The 26,694-nt window shown below is 39.6% G+C and overlaps 1 protein-coding gene across 5 annotated transcripts in view; it reads right to left on the reverse strand.

Annotated features, from left to right (window-relative positions):
* The window catches only part of IGSF3 (immunoglobulin superfamily member 3), a 127,557-nt gene that overhangs the window by 40,097 nt on the left and 60,766 nt on the right, over positions 1–26,694 (reverse strand). For 3 of the 5 annotated variants that reach the window (XM_074263180.1, XM_074263178.1, XM_074263179.1), the window contains exons 3-7: positions 17,341–17,718; positions 12,614–13,024; positions 6,150–6,539; positions 4,641–4,700; positions 1,013–1,414 (exon numbers count right to left, since the gene is read on the reverse strand). In XM_074263180.1, coding sequence (XP_074119281.1) covers positions 1,013–1,414; positions 4,641–4,700; positions 6,150–6,539; positions 12,614–13,024; positions 17,341–17,718 — 1,641 coding nt within the window. The remainder of the gene's footprint in view (positions 1–1,012; positions 1,415–4,640; positions 4,701–6,149; positions 6,540–12,613; positions 13,025–17,340; positions 17,719–26,694) is intronic. The other 2 variants (XM_074263181.1, XM_074263182.1) reach the window with 2 other exon arrangements.

A 26,694-nucleotide genomic window follows, 5' to 3' on the forward strand; every position in this document is an offset into this window, starting at 1 on the left:
TAGGGGGTGGGGATGACTGGGGGTGAGAGTTAATATGAGTCTAAAGAACCAAGTCCCAGAGATCCTTGCTCAGAAGGATTTTGGAAGCTCAGTGGCTATGGACCCTCCTCAACCAATCCTGGGCAAACATTTGGATAATGAACCCTCCTTGTCGAATCGTAGGCAGACAGTCGGGTAATAAGCAATCCAATGACCAGTCCTGACAAAGTTATTCCACTTCCTATAGCTTCTTCACTACACAGGGCGGGAAGAAACCTGCCATCATCAGACAAATGGGCCAGTCATTACATTATCTTTCCCAGCCCTGCCTCTGCCTACAGCCCATTTTCGGCATTTGAGCTGATCAAGCATCTTAATCACTAGAAGTTTCCGTGGCAGAAATCTGGGCTGTGTGATTATTCCAGAAAACAGGTCAAGCTTTTGGATTAAATGCCCAGAAAGCCAATTTCATGCTTATCTTGGGAGAAAGGAAGCAAAGATACTGCCTGACCTATGGAAAATTCTATCAAAGGGCTTACCCAGGGCAACCTCTAGGAGTGGGAGTGGTCCTAACTCAGGAAGCGGAGCACAGCCTTGCTTAAGGCCGATGATTTCACAATGGAGCATCCATCAGTCCAAGAACTGGCAGGCCTATTTATGGCAGAGCAGGCCAGTCTTATAAAATCCAATATGCTGATTGTTTTGGACAGATAAATGTTACAGAACTGCCTTCTTAACTACCACACGAAAACTAAATCTAATATTCTTGGGCACTCACAAATATCAAGGTATTTATTTTATACTAACAAGGAAATGGATTTTTATAGGTAGCAGAATTGCAATGCGTTCCAATAGAAATAAGGAAGCCAGCTGGAGAATGTGGGATAAAAATCAGGGATGAGAACACACAGAGAAGAAAAGACTGGAACAGAGTCTCAGTCAACTACTCAATGCCAAAGTCAGAGAGTCGTTTCTCAGACAGGAAGTAGCAGCTTGAACCACTCTCCCCATGAACTAGGGACTCCACGCTTACCCAGAGCAGTAATGGAGACAGGTGTGCTAGCTCTTCGCTCCCCAACGATCTGCCATTCGCCATCCACTGCCCGTACCCACTCGGTCACGTGGCATTCATACTGGCCTTCATCTTCCTTTCTGCTGTTGAAGATGCCCAAAGTGAACGAGTTGGGCTGCACCTGTTCCATCTGGACGCCTCCAAAGCTGCTACGCTCCCAATAGGAAGAGCCAGGCTGCACTGTGCCATCTCTGTCAAGCCACATGATGTTACTTCGTCGATTCCGTCTGTCCAACAGCTGCCAGATGACCGAGAAGCGGCCCTGGGTTCTTTCCACTGTTCGTACGCTACAAGAAAAGTGAAGATTCTCTCCCTCCAAGATGGTGCTGGCATTGCTGGTTACTTCTACCGAGATGCTGCTCTCTGAGGAGAAGGAGAGAGTAACAGGGAAGTGATATTACAGATCCACTGGCCCCCTCCCTTCCCCATGACAGTAAAAGACAGTTCTAGCCCAAGGAGGGAGAACAAGAACAGGGAATACCCCTAACAACTTTGTTGTTAATTTTAACTCTTAGGTAGCTGGGGGTATTGTGGATTAGACCACTGGACTTGGAGTCAGGAAGATCTGAATTCAAATGCTGCACTAGACACTTAGTAACTGTGTGAAGCTGGGCAAGTCATTCATCCTCTCTTCAGTTTCCTCATCTGTGAAATGGGAATGATTGCAATGTGGCAATTATAAAGGTTTACAAAACCTTAACTTGTATTTGTTGCCTTTCCAATTGCCTTTACTTTGGTGATTCTGGCAGCATTGCAATGTGTTTCAATAAAAACAAGGAAGTCGGCTGGAAAATGTGGGGAATGCATAGCTACAAATCAGGGCTGAGAACACAACGAGAAGAAAAGGTGGGACTAGAGAGCCTTTCAACTACTCAGTATCAAAGTCAGAGAGTAGCTTCCTGGATTGGAAAGGTTGAATCACTCTCCCCATGAACTAGGGACTCCATGATTAGCCAGAGAAATAATGGACACAGGTGTGTTAGCCCTTCTGTCTCCAATGATCTGTCACTCACAATTGTAAAGGACTTTGCAAACCTTCAAGCACTACATAAATAGTAGCTAGTAATAATAGTAATAATAGTAACAACAAACCAAAATACCTTGTCATTTATATCTTGCTTATTTCCAATTTTCAATAATGAATGCCTTTAGATTCAGTATTTGTTCTTTGCCTTAAAATCACTTAACCAGAACTGGGAATGACCTGTGAGGTCAGACAGACCAACCACCTACCTACATGCATCCCCTTATGCAGATGTTAGTTTTTCAAGACTATGTGGCACCCCGTGAAAACAGCCCAGCCTTAATTTTAGGGTCCATCCTCTGCTTACCCATACGACTGAAATGAAAAGGTTTTACCCATAGTTCTTAGTATTTTAAAAAACTCAAACTCCTATTCCAAATTGCTCTTGAGAAACTGACATTCTTTTTATTCTATCCAGCCCCTCTGATTCCCCTTTCTAAGTGCTGTGAATCAGTCAAACAAAAGACAAGCTGTACATCAATACCTTGCCTTTTTCTGCTCATTCTAGGTATAGTTAGAAAGAAGAAAAAAGGTGTGAAAACCCCTGGAGAGTTTTCTTAACATACAGTTATTTCTCCAAAAAAACTACCATAGCAGAGGAGGGCAGCTGTACAGAAAACAATCTGTTCTGAAAACAATCAACAGTCCAGACATTCTTTAAACAAGATTTGCAAACACTTTTTGGACTTAATTATTAAATAATTAAGGTTCATCGACTGAGCTGGTTCACCACCCACTCATCTAATCCATCCATCTCCAACTCATATTTATTGTCTATTTTTTGTAAACATCCTTTATTTATTACCACTGGAAGAAGAGCTTTGAGTGGGAATGCCATCCACCCAATTCAATTCGACAAATAATTATTAAGTACAAACTATATTCAGGGCAAGGAGCATCGCAATGAAAAAGTCTCTATCCTTCTAGGAGGTTATAGGGTTTGAAGCACTAAAGGAAAAATATATGTCTCTAGTGCCTAGAACAGTGCATTGAACACTTAATAAGCATTTGATAAAAGCATGTCATTGTATTCCCAGGGACTCTTTACTCCTCCGTTCCTAAGAGCTTTGTTCTGTTGTTGTTGCTACTTTTCCTAAAACACTCAGGTACATACCAAAAGCTTTCCAATCTACAGGACTGCAAAAATATGAATAAAAAGACCATAATTATTTAGAATATAAAGTTCATTTGTTAGGGCAAACCGTAATTCTCTCCCGCTTACAGAAGAATTTTTAATGAAAAATCAGATGAAAAAGATTTTTCAACCCAATCAGTTTAATCAAATTCCAAATTAGGAAGCCCAGATATAATAGACCCATGCAGCTTCTATTATCTTTCATCTTATCTGTCACTACAAGATCCAAAAAAAGTAGGAATCATAGATTTGAAGCTAGAACTTAGACATTAGATATTTTCTCATCCAATTCCTTCATTTTACAGGTGAGGAAACTGAGATCCCTTGTGGTTAAGCAATGTGGTAGTCCAGCAAGGATTCAAGCCCAGGTCCTTTGACAACAAATACAGCATTCTTTCCACTATTCCACACTGCTCCCTTAGTGGCAACCTTCAGGAACTCAATTCATCAGCTCTTGCTCCCATAAGTATGTCTGTGGCCTATTTGGGACTTTTCAGGATAATGTCAGGGATGAAGTATAGGACACACAAATGTAAGGGAAAGTTAAACTTTGCAGATCAAAAGAACTCTTAGATATTATGGTACTCTCCCCGGGCTTCAGATTCATGTCCATTGATGATTCACCAAAACAATGGACAAAAAGCCAAAGTCAAGACAAGAAATTCAACTTAGATTAAAAAAAAAAAAAAAAAAAAAAAGATTTCCAGGTCAATAGCTATCCTGAAAACCTACTGCAATCCCATATATTTATATGTGATTCATTCATATGGCACTCATATAAATATAGGTATGAACGTTCTTGTAAAAGTATTTATATGGAAATGTGTGTATGTATATACATACACACATATATGCATATATATATGTACTATACACACAGTAGGTCTACAACAAGAACACAAATTGCAAGATTGTACCAGACAAAATAAAGTGGCTTGGGAAAGTAGGACAATATCAGTTGGGGATTAGATCTTGCCTTGTCCATCAAAATTACCCATTCATGCTTCCAGGGTTTGGAAATGATGAAACCTGCAATTAAATACTATCTAGATGAAGTTAAAAGGGGACAAAATTAGGAATAATATAATTGAATTAATAAGATCTTCAAGGCAAGAGCTGATGATGCAGCAGAAATTATTGGGAAAAGCCCTAAATTGGGTGTTGAAAGCTTATAGATTCAGTATTATTAAGTGAACAATTTTGGTTAACACCTCACTTTTCTGTGCTTTGGTTTTTCCATTCATACAAAATGGCACATCTGCCCCTAACCTAGTCCAGAAAGATTTTTTTTCCAAAGCAGAGCCCTGGGAGAGGGAAAGAGGAGAAAAAGACAATTCTGCGCTCTTGCAAAGAAAAGCACCATTAAAATTCAAGGCAAAATTATAATCACCATAATTTTTGTGGTCATTTTTGTTCTCTGGTAGACTTACCCAAGTGGCCTTGGGGCAGCATCTGATGGTGCTGGGGGACTTTAACTACCCAGATATCTGCTGGAAAAGCAATATAGCAGGCCACAGATCATCAAACACGTTCTTAAAGTGGATTAGGGAGAAATTTCTTAGGGTGAAAGAAGATACTGAGTATGGTGGCTGTCCATTTGATCTTTATCGGACAACAAGTAATTAGTTTGTGGATGAAAAGTCAGATCAAGTTCTTGGATAAAGCCAGCACAGAATGATAGAGAATTAGCAAGACAGGAAAAGGGGAAGTGGGAACTAGTAGAAATGAGAATCCAAAGGAGAAAAAAAAAAGAATTCAAGGAAATTGGATGCTTTTTAAAAGAGGACAAGAGAGAACGTTATCCTGGTTATATAAGAAGAAGACCAGAAGACCCCTAGATCTTTACCCCATGCCTGGTTCTAGTCTCCATATTTTAAAGGGAATAGTAAAGAACTAGCAGGGAAAATAAAGTAGTTAAGATATAAAGAGAATCTAAGAAAAGATTAAAGAAGCTAGATTAGGGTTAGTTTAGGAAAGATCAGCAACCTTTTTTTTTTTTTTTTTTTTTTAAAGAACACTGAAATGTTTAATTTCCATGAAATAAAGTACTAATAGGAAGTAGCTAAAAACCATAAGCAATTTAAGTCAGCTAGCTTGCCTGGAGATGGGGGGAGCTCAACTAAATGGCCTATCCTGAAAGGAAATGGAAAGCAAAGTTCTATGATTTGCTAACTCCAGAAGAAAGGGGTCTGTTTCATTTTTTTGCTTTTTATACTCGAATTTTAACACTTAGGCAGACTTAGGCAAATGCCAACTTCTGAGTTCTATGAAATCTTGACCTCAAGTCTTGGCTAGTTACTTCTAAGTGATATTTTGAGCTAAGATACAGACTCTTTCCACAAAAATATTCATGGGTGACCCACTTCTCTGGGGCTTAGCTGCCCAAGGGTCAACAAATTAATTATCTGGGATCCTAGGTTCTCTCCATAGCTTGGGAATGTTGTAGTTGTCCACGAGAGGCAATATAGTGTAGTAGGTAGGGCACTATATTTTTGGATTTGGGAGACCCTCAAACACTTAGCTATATGATGTTAGGTGAGTCATTTAACATTCCCGTGCCTCAGTTTCTCCAATGTATAAAATGAATGATTTGATAACATATAAGTTTTTTTCCAGCTCTAATTCTATGATCCTGTGTAGAGAAGTAGCAGTCTGAATCTGTCCATACAAAACTCCGAGCTTGTTATGTCTCAAGTCCCTTCTTCTCCGACTACCTAACTACTTAAAGAAGTACAGTGAGTGCAAAAAGAGAGGAGCTGTAGAAGAAAGAGAGGTTAAGTATTTTGTTTTTCCCCAGTAGAGTAGTTACCAAGGCTGAGTGCCACCCACTCCCATCTGTCACCCTCCAGTCTCCCTTAAGCGAAGATACCATTTGGCAAACCAGAAAACAATGGGAAAGAGCAGGGAGGGGGAAGGGAGAAGCACAATTCTTTACTTACTGAGAGGAAGGACAGTGATAGGTATGTTCTTGGGGCGTTTGCTTTCCTTGTCGATGAACTCGCCAGTGACCGTTTTCTCTCGCTCTGTCACCCTGCAGTTGTATTTACCGCTATCCTCCTGGCGGAGGTGGTAGATCTTAAGCACAAAGACGCTGTCACTCTCTTTGGACACCTTGAGCTGACCCTGGCTTTCCCGCTGAGCAAATTCACTGTTAAGCACAGGCACAGCGTTGGGCCCCAGGCTGGCAATCAGGGAGCTGTTGAAAGCCCAAGAGACAGCAAAGTAGCGGTCGGGAACGTTCTGAGCTTCAAGGATGCAGCGGAACTCGACTGGCTCACCCACTGTGTACAGCCGTTTGTCTGTCTCTAGTCGAACGCTGAATTCTTTGTCTGAGAAAGGAATGGAACAGAATAAGGGAAAGAAGAGTTGGGGGGTACTGATGCCAAAATTCATATATCCTTCAACTTAATTCAGATGAATACAGGTTCTCAACTAGTCAAAGCATAGCAATAAACCACTGCACAGAGTTGACTTAGTATTCCAAGATAATGTCAACACAGCTGTGTCTGTAAGATATTGGACTCAAATTACTGGAATCTTGATACCCTGATGTCAGAGAAATTTCAAGATTGACCCAAGATACTGGAGTCATTCATTCCAATAATATATTTCCTTGAAAGCAAAAAACTGACTTCAGATTTGAATGTATTTCCCCAGCATCCCCAAAACTTTTGCACATATTAAGTGGTTAATAAATTCTCTTTCCTTCTCTTTTTGTTTCTACCTCTCTCTCCTCCTGCCCCCATTCTTCCACCTTCCTTTTTCCCTTTTCCTTTTCTGTCTTCTTCTCTATCTCTCATATGTTAGACTGACAGTAACCAAGACTTGAGTCTATACATCCAAGCTCCAAACCAGTCCTACAATTTACCAACAGTATTCTGAAACAGCTGCTCTCTCAGGACTACTTATGACCAATATCCAAGAGAAAAATAAATTCCAGAAGGAAAAAAAGAAATTTCAGAAAGCCTATCTACCTTACTTTCATTAGCTCAGAAATATTTAAAGGTGAACAGAATGAGACTTTGCCTTTTTTCTCATATTAATCAGTCAACAAATATTTATTGCTTGCTCGATACTAGATAGCTATGTAGCTCAATGGGTAAAGCCCTGGAATTGGAGTCAGGAAAACTCTTCCTTCTGAGTTCAAATCCAGTCTCAGCTGTGTGACTCTGGGCAAGTCACTTAATCCTGACTGTCTCTGTTCCCCCATCTATTAAATGAGCTAAAGAAGGAAATGACAGACCACTCTGCTTTGCCAAGAAAAAGCCAAATAGGCTGAAATGACTGAACAGCAGCAACAATTATGTATCAGGGACTATGCCAAGTTCTGAAGACACAATGAAAGGCAAAAAATAATCTCTGCTCTCAAAGAATTTACATTTTAATGGGAGAAGAAAACAAGTGAACAAACAGGCATGTTTGTGTATGTATTATCTATGTATATACACATGTATGTAAATATGTATGTACACACATGTATACAAATGCACAAGTTCCATTAAGAGTAGAAAAATAGAGTTTATTTACATAGCTTGGGAGCCTAGGGGAGGCTTCCTGAAAAAGTGGCATTTGAATTAAGCCCTGAAGAAAGTGATTCTAAGGGATGGAGATGAGAAAGGAAAAACATTTCAGGTCCTGGGGTCAACAATTCAAAAGCACAAGGGAGGAGATGGAGTATTGTGTCTGAGTATCAGCAAACAGGCCAGAAAAAAAAAGCCAAGTATAAGACAACGGAGGTAAGAAAAGGTCAGGTTCTAAAGAGCTTTAAATGCAAAGGAGACATGTATTTGAGCCTGGAGGTAAGAGGGAACCACTGGAATTTACTGAGTAGTAGAAGATGCTGTCACATCTGCACTTTTAAAAAATCTCTCTAGCAGCTGAGTGGCTAGCAGATTGTATTGGGGAGGGGCTTGAGGTAGGGAAACTAATTAGAAAGTAATTGTAATACTCTAGTCGAGGAGTGAGGAGGAGCTAAAATAGGGTGATAATTTTGTGTAAGGAGCTAGGAAAAGATGTATAAAAGAGATAGTGTAATGGCAGACTCTCAAGATTTGGCAATTTATTGAGCAAGTAGAGTGAGTAAGAGTGAGAGATTGAGGATGAAACAATGGAGGTAGATATTATCAAATAAGGTAGAACAAGCAAACTTAATAGAATAGCATGGGAGAAATCAAAGTTAACTTCTCACTAGTAGTCTGCCAGTTGGACCCAATCTTTTAGGACAATCTCTTTAGGAAGGTTCCCAAATATTCTTAAAAGGTTTTTATTTTATCCAAGAAGGAAAGGGTGGAGGTTAGAAGTATTCTTTTCCCCTAAGGAATCATTCAGTCATGAAACTCAGTGGAGAAAGGGCTAAGTTTGCTGAGAGTCAGGAAGGACAGACTTCATTTCAACTCCTATTCCTGACATTTACTAGATTAAAAAAAAAGATGGGGATCAACTTAAACACATTTTTAAAAAAAGAGGAAGAAGAAAAAGTTAGGGCAAGACTGTTGGGAATAGGTGAAGCTGTCAAAATAAGACTTTCTTACATCATAGATTTAGAATTAGCTGTTCAATTCTTTATAGTCATGTCCAACTCTTCATGATCCCATTTGGGATTTTCTTAGCAAAGACCCTAGAATGATCTGCAGCTCATTTTAACAGATGAAGAAACTGAGGCAAGTGACTTGAAGGTCACATAGCTAGTAAGTGTCAGAGGCCAGGGGCTCTTTCCATTACACACCACCTAGCTAGGAACTCAAACTGGTTTACAGCAATCTTTTCTTTTTACAGATGAAAAAACAGACCCAGAGATTTAGTAAGCCTAGAGGCAGGATGAACAAGGGCCACAGTTATTTCTGCTATGTCCAATTGCCTCTTCACTGTCATGTAGTCACCATATAACATGGGCAGCCATGCAGGAAGCAAAATTGGGGAAGGAAAACTTTTTGCTATAAGGAAAAGAACCATAGCCCCAGAGTCACTTTAGCACTCACTGGCTTACTTCTCAAGCATCTCCTAATCAACTTCTCTTCGAATTATTCCTGTAGCACTAAGTATGATTTGGGAAGGGTACTAATTTAAACCAGCTATCAGTGCTGTTAAATAGACAGGAGGTGATACACTGAAGCCACAATCATCTTTCTTTCAGTTAATCTGGGATTGTCTTTCAAAAAGATGGAGCTTGGATGAATTTGCATGTCAGATTTGGAAAATCCGAACTCCAAGTAGGTATGATTAAAATAAAGACGATTAAACTCAGGCAACCTAATTCAAATGCACTCAGAGTTCATAACTGATCTTAAAGTTACTAAGAATAGGGAGGAAAGACTAGTATTTCTAAGTAAGAAGCCTGAGGAAAGACCTCCCAATTCAAAGCCCTTTCCCCTTTGGCCTGCCTTTCCTGACCAACTGAACATTATCCTCTTTTACACAGCTGACATTCCAGATAAAATGACCTAATTGTTATTCCCCAAACCTGATATTCCATTTCCTAACACAGAGACTCTCACACGGAGACTGTCCCTCCTTCCCCACCTTCCGCTCATGAGATTCCCCACTTTCTTTAAGGCTCAGCTCAAGCATCCCCTCTTCTACAAGGCTCTTATTCTGTTCTTCCCAAGTATTGGGAAGTATTGGGGGAGTTACCTCCACAACCCAATTATAATTTCATATAGATTTGATATTTTTTTAATCTACTGCCTCCCTCTAGTTCAATGTGAAATTGCTGAGAAAGAGAGAGCTATCTTTGTTTTTATCCACCCTTATACCTAAAATTCACCATTTTGCTTGAAACACAGTAGGTGCTATCAGAGCGATTTTCTTAAAGCAAAGCTCTGATAATCTCCTAATCAGCAAATTTCCTACTGCTTACAAAATAAAATATAAACTTCTCTTTATGGAATTTAAGAACCTTTTCAAGCTGGCCCCAAATTACCTTTCTAACCTTATTATACATTATCCCCTTTCTCCCCATCTGTGGCCCAGATGAATGGTCTTTTTCTTTTTTCTTACATGTAAGACTATTTCCCAGTGCCTTTGCATGGAGGACCACCTGTCTCTCATGACTGAAATATATTCCCTCCTCACCTTAACCTCTTAGATTTTCTTCACTTTTTTCAAAACTCAGCTCAAGTATTGCTTTCTAGACAAAGCTTTTCCTGAGCACCTCCACCATTCCCAGCTCCCAACTGCCATCTCTGTATCAGTAATCCTGACATCTACACAGTGGTGTCTATTATCAAGAAGGTGCTTAATAAATGCTTGTTTAATGATTATGATAGAGGACCTAAAAGATCTCTATCACCCCAAATTACCAATTTCTTATTTCTAATATGAATGTAAATATGCTTATACTATATACATATACCTATAAATAGGCATATACATGTGTATATATGGATATATGTATTCAAATACGTGTATGTGTATATGCACATGTGTCTCTAAATAAAATATAAACCTTGTACAACTCGTGAAACATAATAGTTTGTTAAGTGCTCCCTGACTGATCAATCAATTCTTGTCAAATGAATTCATTTCAGGATGTCTAAAAAATGCAGAAGCTTCTGAATACGCTAGTTCTCAGAAGCTGGTTAGGAAGCACCTGCTTAATAATATGGCCTCAAGCTCCCATACCCCCATTAGATTTCCATAGCATTATGGAAATTAATAAATGTGACCTAACCATGGAACGCTGACCCCTTTTGAAGGTACAGAACAGCTAGAACAGAGGGTCTTAACCTGGCAAATGGGGGAGGGGGTGTCTCTGAATTTGGATGGGAAAAAACAACATCTTTAGCTTCCTTTATAATCCTGTGTATTTTACTTTACACATTTAAACATTTAATTAGAGAAAGGGTCCACAGGCTTCATCCAGACTCCATGGTGACTCCATGGACACAAGGAAGGTTAAGACTCTCTGAGCTTATATGGAATCCACAGTTTTAAAAATGAATGTTAAAATTTGTTTTTATATGTAACTGGGGAAAAATAAAATAGCAAATTAAAAAAATCTCTGCCAGAAAAAGCTGTTGGTAAAATATGAACAGTAGTGAGAGAAACCAAAATTTCTGCCTTTTTAATCAAGTACAAGAATCCAAATAGAACTTTCCCATTGAACATCTTGAAATGAACTACACTCATTCTTCCACAGGACGCTCAAGCACACTTTTAGATTAGAATATTTGGTGAATTCGCAAAAAGATTCAGAACAACTTAAATGCTAGCAACAGAGAGCCACGTGGCTACAGCCTTCCCTAGAAAAGCATATACCAGCATCTCATGGTGGCAAAAGAAAACATTTAACACACAGGACGTAGGCTCTCTTGCCTAGACTTATGTCAAACATGTTCTCATCTCTCATTGGGCAGCAGAGGCCTGGAATCTTAGCCATTTCTTTCAAACATCAAGATCAAAAACATATAAAGTATACTCTAGTCTTTATCCATTTCAAAAGAGATACTGTCTCAACATGATCCTTCACCAAACCTTGCATTGTTGTATATTTTTCTGCTCTTCACTTAGAACAAATAATAGCAGGAAACCATTTTTTGGGGAAAATATTTTCCCAGCTCCCTACCTTAATTAATTAACCAAACATTTCTTTAGCACCTACTATGTGCCAGTTGCTGAAATGGGGCCATAGCCAAAAAGTGAGACAATTCCTGTCCTCAAGGAGCTTATTTTCTATCATAAATGACCATTACAGTAGAGCACTTGATTTAATTGAGACTCCCATAGGCTAATTTAACAACATCTTCTACTCTCCTGAGATTAGTTACATAAATATATCTAATACATCTAATCTGGGATTAGATACCAGAAATCTGGAATTTACATAACAATTTGTATAGGTTGCTAATGCTACACAAATAAAATGACAGCCCTTTTTAAAGTACTTACATTAAAACATCCCCCAATCTCACAGAAGCCTAGCTAAATCCAATGTTTAATAGGCCATTAGAGACATAACTAGGACAGGGCAGCTAGAGCGTTGCTCCAAGGCACTGCATTTAGGATGCTGACAGCATTTGCAGTCCTATAGCAGCTTAGTTAGAATCTAGTTAGTAAGAATAATTAGTTAATATATAGCCCCAGTTCTCCTCTCCTGTCCCCATTCCATGGCTTACACTACAAAAAGCAGCCTTGAGTCAGTTTCTAAGGGTTTCTGTTTCTATCCTCACACACTTAATAGAAGTAGTGTCCAATTGTGGGCCCACTTTGGCCCTTGCCCAGAGTGGCTTAAGATACCTGCCCTGGTGGCAAAGATATCTAACCATGGCATCATATACCATATATACACAAAAATCTCTTTGGTTTTTAATGGCCTTCAAATTCATCCCTCGAGTGCCAAGCGATTCATACAGCCAGGGGAAATAAAGCACTAACCAAAAATAAAGACCAGCTAAAAGGTACTAACCAGTCGGCTGGACATTGACCACAGTTCCTTCTGACCGCTTGAGGGTCATGGGGTACCACGACTTGTCAGGGTCCTGGATCCACTCAGCAGCCTCGCAGTAGAACTCCCCCTGGTCGGACGTCTGCAGGTGGTAAATGGTGAGCCGGAAGGTGGTCTCTCCCAGCTTGTCCAGGCGGACTTCTCCCAAGGTCTGCCTCTGTGAGTACTCACTGCTAGACTGAAGCACAAAATCCTTGCTCAGGGAGATCACCTCCACGGGCTTCTCACCAGCTCTCTGCCTGTACCAGGTAACCGAGATGTGGCTGTGCTGGGACGTCTCCGTGGCGACATCACAGCTCAGTTCCAGAGAGTCCTGTTCCACCTTCTGAAGTGTCTGGGGTGTCGCTGTTGCCTGAAGGGAATCTGGGATCACTATGGGATGGAAAAGTAAACACGGTAAGAACACTACACCAATGCCATGGAAACAATACTAGGCTGGAATCAGAAGACCTGAATTCAAAACCAGTTTTGCTGCTGATTGCCTGAAAGGCCTTGGGCGGCTGGTCAGTTTACTTTTCTAGGTCTTTTTCCTCAGCTATGAAATAAGGGTGTTCAATAGATTTGATAACCTCTGACCTTTTGGCCCTTAATCTATGATATCTACCAACCAATATTTATTAAATACCTACCATGTGTACTAGGTATATAAAGACAAAAAAGAATCAGAATAAAATGATAAAATCAAAGAATCTTGGAGTGAGGAGATAATTTACAGTCTAATCTAAAGAAATGATATTTTAAATGCTTAGCACACAGTAGGATGTTAATAAATTCTTGTTATCTTCCCCTTCAATAATAGAGCAGTTGCTTCTTTTTTTGCAGCATTCCAGACAAATGGTCAAATTTCAATAATCTGAGTTAATGGAAGGGAGGACTGGGGGAAGGAATGATACAGACACTATTTGGCATGGAAATGGGTTTTTATACCTACCATGAATATGCATATGGGTGGGTCTGCTGTTCTGGGAATTTACAACACTCTTGTTAAAATATGAGTATATGTCACTTTACATAATAAATTGGTTCCCTGAAAAGTTGCGTAAGTACACATTTTTAAAAGTCAGACTGGGTTCTCCTCTTGATTTATGTTATACTGAAGATGTTTTCATTTCTTCAAACAGCAAAAACTGAAGCTTTATAATTCATGCATTCGACAACCACTGACCACCCTTTCTTCCCAGGTATTTTTCGCTATTCTGGATTTTCATGATCCTGCTCTCTCTTCTGGCTCTCTTCCTACCAGTCTGATCTCTCCTCCTCGGTTCCTCTTTCCTGAATCATTATCCATATTAGATTCCTAACTGCAGGTGTACCCTAAGATTCTATCCTGTACCCTGTTCTCCATCTGTCTCTATCTCCCACTTGGTGACCTCATTATTCCTAATAATAAAGCATAATTCCTAATGCTCAACTTAGCAAAAGATACTCAAATTTGTTTAGTAAGCCCATAGACTCTCCTAAGTGCTATATTCACACTCTGTTTTGGAGATTTAAAACTTGATGTCGAAGGGCTCAATTATAATTTTACCCTCGAATTTTCTCCCTCCTCCAATAGCTTGAAAGCTTCTCTACTTTGGCCAAGGACACCACCATTCTTCTAAGCTACCCATGTTCACAATCTTGGTATTATCCTTGATCACCTCCCCAGCCTCCCTCACCTCATGTATTCAATTACTTGCCACATCTTATAATCTTCTTCTATCTCTTGCTTTGTTCCTCCTTCTCTTCTCCCAGGGCCACCACACATCAATTTAAGACTCTGTGGTCTAGATTTCTCTAACAGCCTCCTTATGGACCTCCTGCTCCTAGACTCTCTCTTTACTCCATTGTTACACACAGATACTAAAATGATGATGCAGGCCTGATTCTGTCACTGCCCTTTTCAATAAACTTCCCTGGATCCCTATTACTTTGAGTATTAAGTATAAACATCTCTGTTTAAATTTTAAGCCTTTCCAACTTATTAGATATCACTCTCACTCTCTTCCTACTCCATGGTCCGTTAGACTGTTCTTCTGGCTGTTCTTCCTATATGATATTCAATCTCCAGTCTTCATGCCTTTGAACTGGCTGTGCCCCTTGCCTAGAATGTTGTCTTTTCTCACCTTCACATCTGCAAGTCCCTTAATTTCTTGCTCAATGTAAGCAACATTTCAAATGAAGCCTTTCCTGACCCAAAAAATATCCCTTTTACTTATTTTGGCTATATTTATATGTATATTGGGGATGGAGGACTGGGGAAGACGCAAATTTGACCCCAGACACTATGTGTGTATCTGTTCAAGTCATTTAATCCTGTTTGCCTCAGTTTCCTCAGCTGTTAAATGAGCTAGAAAAAGAAAAGGGAAATCACTCCAGAATCTTTGCCAATAAAATCCCAAATGGAGTCACAAAGAGTCAGATAAGACTGAAATGACTCAACAACAAAATATACATACGATATCTTGCTGATAAATGTAAATTCCTTGCAATCATGAACAGTTTCATTTTTATTTCTCGAGCTCTAATTCCCGGCACAGTGCTTGGCACACAGTAGTTACTGAAAAATACTCATTGATTAATTGATCCCTCCCCCAAAACACATTCAAACGCACATTTATTTTTTCTGTTAAGGAAACTACTTAAAGATTTTATTTAAAATTTTTTAAAATCTTTTTAGCAAAGGGAAGTATCCTATCATAATGTGAATAATCATTCTCTAACTGAGCTGCTACATGAGTGAGGATTTTCATATACCAAGTTAGTAAATCATACACATTGGTAGGCAACTGCGATATAAAAACAACATGGTTCACTAGTGGTGATGACTCTATACCCGGTCCCCAGAATTCCTTTCTACATAGCTCTAGATCTTCAGATCATCTTGATGCATTTGTAAAACTCTCTTTGGGAAGGGGAAGGAATAATTATTATTTTAGTTGAAAAGGCCACCTGCTGGGGTATAGGACCTCTAGAGGAATAAAAGTAAACAAAAGATAGTGAGTTGTGTCAACTAAGAGCTGTTAACAATTCTGCCTAATTAAATTAATAAGAATTTGAAAGGAAGATTTGCACATTATTGGCTCGATGACAGAAGAACACTCAACAACCTAGTTATTTTTAATCCATTTGCATTGGCAGCACACAAGCACTGTGACCAGTGCCATCCATCGAATTTCCAGATTTCCACCCCCTTCTTCCTCCCACTCCTACCATCCTTTATCAAGCATCTCGGCCAAGGAAGCAGCTGGTTCGCCATTTCTTATGCATGGAACTACAAGACTTGGAAAAGGCTCTCGGTGTTTAAATAAAGAGCTGCAACCACATAGACTTCATCCTTTCTCCACTATAACAGCTTCCCATTCATTTCTGAATCCTATTTGAAGCTCTACAGTTGCTGAAAGCCTTCCCACCCTTCCCCAAGGAATTTTATAAATTTCCTCTTAGCCCAGCTCCTTCCCTTTCTTTACCCTTTTAGCTCACCCAACATTAATTCCCTATTTCCACTTCTCATAATTTTTCTTCATCACATTAGAACAAAATCCTGCTCCACTTTGCTCGGGCTGATCCTTATGCCTTGAATGTCCTCACCTCCTTTTCCACTTATTTGTATTCATTCCTACTCATCTTTTAAAGCCCGCACCTCCTCCGGCAAGCCTTCCCTGATTCCCCTGGTCTTTCTCTTTTATATTTCATGAGACATCCAGCAGATTTAAGAATGGGCTGGCTGTATATTACAGTGTTGTGATCTATCCCCTTACAGCCTGCAATCTCCCTGAGGTCATGAAAGGTTTTTCTTGACTAATTCTTGTATTCCTTCCCCCATACCAACACCATCCCCGTGACAGACAAAGGGCTCTGTCAGACTATATTTTATTCTCCTCCAAAGCATCTGATATCTGAAAGGACTACTTCTAAATTTCAACTTCAAGTTTCTTTTGTTGTTGTCGTTCAATCATTTACAAATATTCCCGACCCCGTTTGGGATTTTCTTGGCAAATATGCTGTAATGGTTTGTCATTTCCTTTTCTAGCTCATTTGACAGATGAGGAAATTGAGAAAAACAGGGTCAAGTGACTTGCCTAGGGTCACATGGCTAATAAGTGTCTGAGGCCTATTGCTCCTGAGTTGTAAATCCAACGCAGGCCCAGGGCTCTAAATACTGGGTTACTATTATGTGTAAATCAAACTCAAATACTTTATTTTGAGGAATTGATCTAGCGGAAAGAACACTGTATTTGAAGTCAACAAAGTTAAGTCCAAATTTTAGCTCTACTAAAGTAGCTCTGTTGCTTACTAATTGTGTGAACTGAAGCAAATGACTGCAAATGACTACATATATAGACACACATATATGTATGTGTATACACGTGCATATGTGTAATATATACATGTGTATATACATACATATGTGTATGTGTGTGTATATATATATACACATATATATATGAATATGAATGAAAATAAGGAGATTGGACAAGATGTAATGTTCCTTCTTACTCTGAATCTCTTGTTCATATCTACGATGTATAAAGGAAGGCAACACTGGGGGATGAAGGAAAGATTATAGTTTTTGACAATGGTGATTTTTAATAAAAGGAATACACAACACAAAATTAAGCTCTATGATATAGAAAGCAAGGGTACTGGAAGACAAAACCCCCCAATTTCCATCATTGTCCTCTTTTTAAAAACATCAGCTCCCTTACCTATGAGGTTCATCTTGGCACTATAGCTTCCAAAGTACTTTTTATCTGTGCTGGGTGTGTGGCACTCATATTCCCCAGCATCCCGGGCCTGCAATTCTGTGATATGCAGTAAGGCTGAATTGCCTTGGATTCTCTCCACGTAGATCTTCCCACTCCGTACTCTCTGGGTATAGATAGCGTAAGGGAAGGAAGAATCAGTGGTGCTGACAATTTGAACCTCCCGTTCCGGTGCAGATGGCAGGTAAATGGACCATTGGAAATTCTGTTCAGAGGGTCCCTGAAAGCCACTGACATTACACCAAATGGTGATGTGAGAGCCCTCCGTGCGATAAAGTGGGCCCTCTTGGACAGCAACTTGTCTCTGTGCTGACACCACACCTAGACATAAAGAAAAGAGAAAAATCAGACCAAAATACAAAATGGGCCACATTGTTCAAAGAGTTTATTGCTCATATGACAGTAATAATAATTGCAGTATAAATGTCTTACCAGCTACTGTGATTTATAAATATTAATTAAAACTCATTTGGGTAAGGTAGCATCTCCATTTTACATATATAGTAATTTCACATTAAGAGACCATGTCTTTGTTGCCTTTTTGTCTAACCCTTAGGAATAATGACTTTAATTGTTCATAAACAGGATTAACATAGGTGTGGGAAAATGTAGATAAGTACCAAAGAACAATCATACCTACAAAATGAAAAGAAATTAAACTGATGACACAAATCTATATAAAAAGAAGAAAATATTTATTGGCTTCCCCATTTTAAAGTGAAGGCTACAATAAAATGAGTAAAAGGATGGTTATTGCTTTTATTTAGTCAAGACAGTCAACAAGTATTTATTAAGAGTTTATTATGTACCAGGCATTATGACTAGTGCTGTGTAAATGCAGAAGAGCAAAAACATCGTCCCTATCCCCTAGGAGCTCACATTCCAGTTGGGAGACTACCTGCAAATAATTATGTACATACAAGATAGATACAGTAGTACAGTGTAAATTGGAGGTAATCTCAGAAGGGAAGTATTAGTACTGGGGAGTGTCTTCAAAAGGCTTCTGGCACAAGGTGGGATTTGAGCTGAGTCTTAATGGAGGCCAGTGAAGCTGGGAGATAGGTTAGGAGGAACAGAGCATCCTAGGTCTGGATGGCAAAAGAGATGATGACCAGAACATAAATAATTATAATATCTACTAGAATGCTTGAATGTATAACAACACAGTGTGGAAAACAAGATAACTGAATCAATCAAGTCTTGAATATCAGGTTAACAGATCTGGACATTTTTTAAAAAGACATAGAGAGAAGCAAGATTGGGTTTGGAGGAGGGTAAGAGTAGTCTTGACCCATGTACCAGATTGATTCCTATGGAAGCAATATGAAGAATAGTAGAAACATCATGCTAGAGAGAAGCTGCCTCAGAAGGCATTTCACACCAATGAAATTGTAGAACCAACCAGTCCCTATCTTTAGAAAGGATAATCACAGTATGTACAGTATCGGGGAAAGGGACCAGACTCCAGGAGCCTGCCTCTCAGGCCAAATCCAATAACATCTGAGAGACTCCATTTCCTCAATTAGGAGGCTGGACAAGATGAATTCTGGGATCCCTTCTGGGTCTAAACCTACAATTCTATGAACTCGTTGTCTTTTAGAACCATTTGCTCCCTTCAAGGTTTAGTTCCAGGGCCTGCCTTCTCCAAGAAGGATTTCCTCATTCCCCCAGTTCAATCAATCAGCAAGCATTTGTCATTTGCTTCATGTCAAATGCAGTGGTAAGTGCTAGAAACATAAAGAAAGGCAAAAAACACAATTCTGTCCACAAGACACTCATGCTCTAATGGAAGAAACAACATTCAGATGAAATTGTACATATAAGATATATGGTACCAAAAAAAGGGAGACAATCTTAGTAAAATCACTAGCAGTGGGGTAGGAGGCTAGGGATGACACATTCAGAAGGGTTTCTTGCCGAACATGGAATTTCAGTGTCTGGAAGGAAAGAAGGGAAGACAGGACATGTGGAGGGGAGATGGATGGAACATTTTAGGTACTGACAATCTCTGGTGAAGTGGATCTGTTTCCCCTCCTTCCTTTCCTTCCTTCTCCCATATTTTTATGTTTATTTGTACTCAGCAACCATGTAGAATTCCTTTCCTAAGCCCAAAATACTCAGTAGAGAAGGGAATGTTTAGTTTGGGGAATTTTTATCCCCAAGGTCTAGTACAGAGCCAGCTACATAATAGAATAAATGTTTGTGGATGAACAGAGCCTGGGGTCTAGCTATCCTAGGAAGATTAGTAGAGAAAGCAAGTCATTAAAAGACAAGGATGTGTGTCTTGGCTATTGTGAGCAGTAGGGTTGGGAGGAATTCTAGCATGTGTAGGTAAATGCTGTTAAAATGGATGACCAAGGGGTCGAGGCTAGGTAGAGAAGCAAGTAAAACCAGAAGGGGGACTGATGACCTGGAGCAATAGGGAAGGGTTAAGGGTCCAGAAGTCAAGAGAAGAACAAGTTTCTTCTTAGAAACTTCTTAAATAGGCTAAACATTAACCTGACCCTCCTACAATCAGCAAAGATCTTAATGGGGCTTTTCTCTGTATTGCCAAATCTGTCTTTCCCTCCCTTTTCCAATGCCACCCAAGGAGGCATTGTTTATTTCTCCTTCTGCTGGCCTGCAAAAGGCACTGGGCCAGAGTTCCTGTGAATGGCTGCCCACCATAAGCCACTGCATTCAAACATAAATCTTGAGGGCTGGAATACAGCCACCTGCCACAAACTCCAATGAACTGACAACCAGGGAAAAATTGATACACCCAACTGAACAAACCCTTAACAGCTACTGTCAGCCTGCCATCTAAATCACGTTTAAACCAGGATCCACAAAACCAGTCCAGTCATCTCCCCTTCTCTATAGTACATCCCCTTCCAGGATTTAGGCTCAAAGGAAAACATGGGTTCAGCGATTTAGAGATAGCTAGAAGTGGCCCAAGAAGCCACCTAGTCCATCCAATCCTCTCCTCCAAGGCCACAGAAGTTGTGAGTTACTAATCCACTTTCAAATAGGTGTTGGGTAGCTGAATCACTCAGTGTGAATGCTTGACTCTTTCCCTGCTGCCTCCTTATGGCCATCAGTCTTCCTTTAAAAGTATGTGTTTTCTAATTTTTTATTTAGTTGCCATCATCAGATGATTTTTCCAACCTATCTTTTTCATTTTTTAAATGAGCAAAGTAGCTCATTCAATAAAAAGCATTTTGAAAGTCTTTATAAAAATTGTCACATATCCAGGCTAGAACCATAATCCTATGAGGTGAGCAGTTCAAGGATTACATACATACACATTCCTCAGAAAAAGTGAGCCTCAAACTGCCTAAATGTGGGCTTCAAAATGGATGTTCTCCAAGACATTTCAAACTCTCCAGTCCGAAACAGAACTCATTATCTCTCCCCACTAGCCCACCCATTTACTTCCTTATTTATGACCAAAGCACAGTCATTCTTCTGACTTCCTAATCTCATTATTATACTCAACTCTCTCCTCTCCACCCATCATATCCAATCAACCACCAAATCTTGCTGTTTCTTTCTCCATTATATCTCAGACATCTGACCCTTTTTTCTTTACTGACACTTTTCCTCCTGAGTTCAGACCCTCATAACCATTCACCTAAACTATTGTAACAGCTTCCTAATTGGTCTCCCAGACTCAAGCCTCAACTCCAATCTAATCCATCATCCACACAGAGTGATTTTCTTTTAAGTCAGAATGGATTACATCATTCCCCTGCTCAATAAGCTTCAGTATCTCCCTATTACTTCTAGGAACAAATATAAGTCTCCCTGTTGGGCTTGTAATTTGGCCCCAAAGTAGATTTCTACATTCAGATATTACTTCCTTTCCCACTTTCTATAGATTTCAGCCAAATTGCTCACAGGTCTCTCCATTTCCTTCCTCTGCATCTTTGTACTTGCTCTGCCCTTTGGCTGAAATGTACTTCCTCTTTACCTCTGCCTTAAATATTCTTTCACTGTTTCTTTTGAGACAATCTATATGAAATCTGTCCAAAACTGCCCAATGGCTAGCACCAGTCTTAAAGACACATGGTGGATATAACACTGGATACAGAGTCAGGAAATTCTGAGTATACATCTATTCTCAAGACACTAGCTGTATGACTCTGGGCAAGTCACTTACAGTTCCCTCATCCATATAATGGGGATAATAATGGCATGCACTTCCCAGCAAAAAAATAAATCACATAACATTTTAATTGCACTTAGCACTTAGGCATATATTAAGTAGCTGTTTGTTTCTTGCCTCCTCCCTTACACACATGGCCTCTCCAATGTGATATAAAATACTTGAGGATAAAAATAATTTTATCTTTTTTTGTATTTTTATCCCCAGTTCCTAGAACCTAATAATAACTTAATAAATGCTTGTTTGGTTGAATATACTTAGCAAAATTAATCCTGGCCCAGTAAAAGATAAGCCAATACAAATATAACTTTCAGAGATATTCCTTTCTTTTCTTTTCTCTTTTCTTTTTTTTTAAAGTTATATCTTTTGTTTTTGAATTGCCTACAAGACTCCTTGTAACTCAAACTCCTCCAAAACAGCCATCTCATATAACAAATAATAATTTTAAAAATCAGTAAAATTGATAAGTGCATTGAGAAAAATCTAAAAATATACACAATTTTCTATACGTGCTGATCTCTTTTCTTTTGTTTCTTTCTTTTTTCTTTCTTTAATTTGTGCAAGGCAATTAAAATTAATGCCTTATCCTGAGTCACACAACTAGTAAATGTTCAGTGTCTGAGGCCATATTTGAACTCAGGTTCTTCTGACTCCAGGGCTAATGCTCTATCCACTGTGCCATCTATCTGCCCCTCACCTCTTATCTTAAAAGAAGTAAAAGGAGGTATATTCTCTCATCTCTTCTTTGGGAGTATACTTCTTCTTTGTAATTCTATAATATGTACTTTGAATTGTTTCGTGGTTTGGTATTTCCATTTTCATCGTATATATTTGTTTTCTTGGCTCTGCTTATTTCATTCTGCATAAGTCTGAATCTTCCCATGCTTCTCTGTTGTTCTAATAGTAATCTGCAGCAATATGAGAATCCTCCATTATATTCATGTATCACAATTAGTTTAGTCATTCACCAGTCAAAGAATACTTACTTTGTTTCTTGCTTTCACAAAAGATGCTACTATGTATATTTTGCTGTACACAAGGATTTTCTTTTTATTAATAACCCCCTTGGAGTATAAGCCCAATAGTATAAATAAAGTATAAATAGTATAAATCTCTGGGTCAAAAAAGTATGTATACTGTAGTTCCTTTATTTACATAATTAAAAGTTGCTTTCCAAAACGACTACTAATTCATAATTCCACCAATAATTCCCTAGTATATCTATCTTCCCATAATTCCAATAATAATTCCAATTTTTACTTTGGAAGACAGACAATCAGTATAGACTGTGCAGTGTAACTCTTGAGGGCACAAAAAATTGCAAAGAGCTGAGGGGAAGGAGAGAGAAATGTTTGTTTAGGAGAGTGAGTTTTGCCCTCTGAACCTCCCAGGCCACAAATCTGCCAGGGCTGATTTTTTCCCCAGGTCACAATCTCCCCTCACTACTCAGTCAACTGCAGTGGCTCCCTATTACTTCAAGAACCAAATGTAAAATCAGTATCTTTGAGCCTTTCACACTCCAGCCCCCTTCATACCTTTCCAGCCTTCTGACAAGCCACTCGTCCTCTATATATTCTACCATCAGTGACATAAGACATCTTGGTTTTTTCTTTCATGCCTTTTTATTAGCTGTCCCCCATAACTGGAATGCTCTCCCTTCCTCTCCTTATCACCACCTCTTGGCTTCTCTGGCTTCCTTCAAGACTCAGTTGAATCCCACTTTCTGCATGCAAGAGGCTTTTCCTGGATCTGCCTACCCTTCTGAAATATATACCCTGTATAGATATCTTACATGTATACAGTTATTTGCATGTTACTTCCCCAAATATGTTATATCCTTGAGGGCAGAGACTGAGGTTTTGGGGTTTTTTCCCTTTTGAGGGGGAGTCTAAGCTTCTGGTACACTGTAAGCATTTAATAAATACTCCTCAGCGGTGATGAACTCTCCCATCTTCCCTCCACTCCTGGGAGTAAGGCGAGACATTTGGAGTCAAAGAGCATTTTTGGCTATAAGCCTGAGAAGGTTGTACTTCAGCTGCTCCAGACTTAAGATCAGCAGGGGACAAGCTTTCGAATCCCATCTGATCCCAAATGTGGCACCTGATGCAGTAATGAGCTTAAGCATACCAGCTACTATTTATACACACTATACATTATCTCCCCAAGATACTGCCCGTAGAGTCCACAGGATACTTTTGAAACATTACACATGACAAGAACACCCGATAATTGGTGGACAATACGGGCCCCATCTCTGGAAGGCAAACAGCGATAAATAGACAGATTAGGAAGGTGGAACAGACAGGTCAAATAATCTGCTCATACCCCAAAGCAAGTTCTGCAGAGTACTGGCAGACCCAAATAATGTACTGCACTGTCTATACCATGTGTCAGATTCTAATTGCTTGTGATCTTCCTTATTATTATTTGGGAGGGGAAAAAGAAAACCCTGTGAACTTAAAAATAACAAAACTTCATGTTATATATTTATCATTTAAACCACTCACCTCCACTTAATTCTTCTGATGCTGCTGAAAAGCATAAGGTCCCCATTTTAAGGCTTCTAGCTTTTAGATGTCAGATCTCCTCGATTCTGACAAAGCCAACCTCTGACCTCACCGTTCCCTCCAGATAACCTACAATCTGGGATTAATTTCTCCCATTCATGAACCAAGTCCTTGAACATTCTTTCTATACTTACTACAACCTTTATTCTCTCTTTGAAGTCTGTCTTTGATCCCTTGCAATCTGGTATCCAACTGCACCATTCCATTGTAGCTTAGCTCCCTCAGGTCCCCATGGGTCTCTTCCTAGCTAGCTTCAATGCTCTTTCTCCTCAGTTCTCACACGCCATTGGATTCCTCTGATGTTTCTGCCAATGCTCACTGCCTCCTCTCTTTTGGCATTCTCACTAGCCTCCACTTCTGGGATGCTCCAATCTTATTTTTTCATCTTTCTTTTTGAGAGTAGTAGTTGAAAGAGCATTGGATTTGGAGTTAAGAGGGCCGTGAGTTCAAACCCCAGCTTTACCGTGTACTGCCCACTACGTGGGTGATGCTGGGGGCAAAGCACTTTGTCTCTCAAGTCTCGGTTTTCTCATCTGTGAAAAATAAAGGTGGGGACAGGCTGGACTAAGGGATCTCTGAAATTCGTTCCAACTCTAGAATCCTCTTTCCCCCCACTTGATGATTCTAATTACTTCTCATTACCCCTTAAATCTGAAGCAAAAGAGCCCCAAATTAAGGACTAAAGGCTGGCTGTGGAACATCCACTGAGGCCAAATATTCAGGTCCCAAGTCCTCGGGCTTTTTAAAGTACAGTAGCTGATTATTAAAAGCAGCTTTGGCTTCATTCTTAACCTGCCCTGTCCCCCAAAGCCTCTGTCCTAGCATTTCATCTTCCTAAATCCCCATCAGTCTGATTCTTCTTGACCCTCTTTCAGGTTTTCTTGGCAAAGATACTAGCGTGGTTTGCCATTTCCTTCCTCAGTTCATTTGACAGAGGAGGAAACTTAAGACAAACAAAGTAAAGTGACTTGCCCAGAGTCACACAGCTAGGTAATGTCTGGGGCCTGATTTGAATTCAGGAAGATGAGTCTTCCTGATTTTAGGGCCAGTGCTCTATATACTATTGCTAACACTTTACATAAAATTTTAAATATTTTTTTAAAAGCCCAACCTGTACACTCTGCCTCCGATATGGAGTCATGAAGAATTAGATGAGACCATTCCAGTGGCAAACCTCTCCAGTGTCTTTGCCACAAAAACCCCAAATGAGGTCCCAAAGACATAAAACTAAAATGATTGAACAACAACAACAATGATGCTTTAGGAAATTTACTGAGGAAACTCTATGGACAATGGATTGGAAAGGTTAGAAATGAGGCCAAGAGAACAATTAGACATCTCCTGGGGATAGTAAAATCTAGGGAGCCTTTCCCAGTATTGTCGGAGGTAGTTTAAATGACCTTAGCTTTGGGATCAAGCAAATTCTCCTAGAATTCTTCTCTTATCATTCCTGCCTTCTTCTCCATGTTTCTTGGATGTTTCCAGTTAATCCCACATGGCCTTCCCTCAAATACACTAAATAAAAGACTTTCAGAATTGATAAACTTGTCTAATTTTCCAAGACTCCCCTTTAATCCCAGCAACAGACCCCCAAATGAGACAATAATGAATTTGTACTGAGCCCTGGAAGTTGCTTTGAAAAACAAAATAAAACAATCAATACTCATCCATTTTCCTTAGCTTTTGGCCTGATCTCCTGGTACTGCAACAAGCCACTGTCAACCAGCATTTATTAAAGCCTCTGTTATGTGCCAGACACCATGACTAGTGCTGGGAATACAAAGCAAAGCAAAAAACAAATAAAAAAAACAGCCCTTGCCTTCAAGAAGCTCACAGTCTGACAGTAGAGACAACTTGTAAATACCAACTGTGCAAACAAGAAATGGGCAAGGTAATTGGGAGCTAATACTTAATTAAGAAGGACTGGGATTTCAAGGAAGCCTGAAGGTAGATGGAAAGGCATTTCAAATTTGGGGAACAACCCCTGAAACCATCCAGATTCAGGACATGGAGTATCTTGTGTGCGAAACAGCACGTCCAGTGTCACTGAATCGGAGATTATGTGCAAGGGAGGAAAGTATAAGAAGACTAGAAAAGTAGGAAGGGGCCAGGGCTAGAAAAGCCAAACAGAGGATTTTCTATTTGATCCTAGGGGTCATAGGGAACTATAGGAAGTTTCTAAACAGGGAAGTGATGTGGTTATACCGACACTTTAGGGAGATCAATTTGATAGCTGAGTTCCAAATAGACAGGATTGGGGACAAATTTAAGGCAGGGAGACCAATTAGAACAAAGCCTATTGCAATAATCCCAATATTGAGATGTGAAGTGAGGAAGACCTGCATCAAGGTGGTGGCTGTGTCAAAGAAGAAAAAAGGGTGATGGGGAAGAAAGCAGGAGAGATATTATGAAGGTAGATCTGCCAGGACTTGATGAACGACTGCCAAGAGTGAGTGAGGAGCCGTGGATGACGCCTACGTTTTGATACTGGCTGACTGAAAGAATGGTGGCATCCTTGACGTTAATAGGAAAGTGAGGAAGAAGGGAAGATTTTAGGGGGGGAAGATAATGAATTCCGCTTTA

The sequence above is a fragment of the Sminthopsis crassicaudata genome, chromosome 4 (assembly GCF_048593235.1).
Source record: "Sminthopsis crassicaudata isolate SCR6 chromosome 4, ASM4859323v1, whole genome shotgun sequence".
In the NCBI taxonomy this organism is placed as follows: domain Eukaryota; kingdom Metazoa; phylum Chordata; class Mammalia; order Dasyuromorphia; family Dasyuridae; genus Sminthopsis; species Sminthopsis crassicaudata.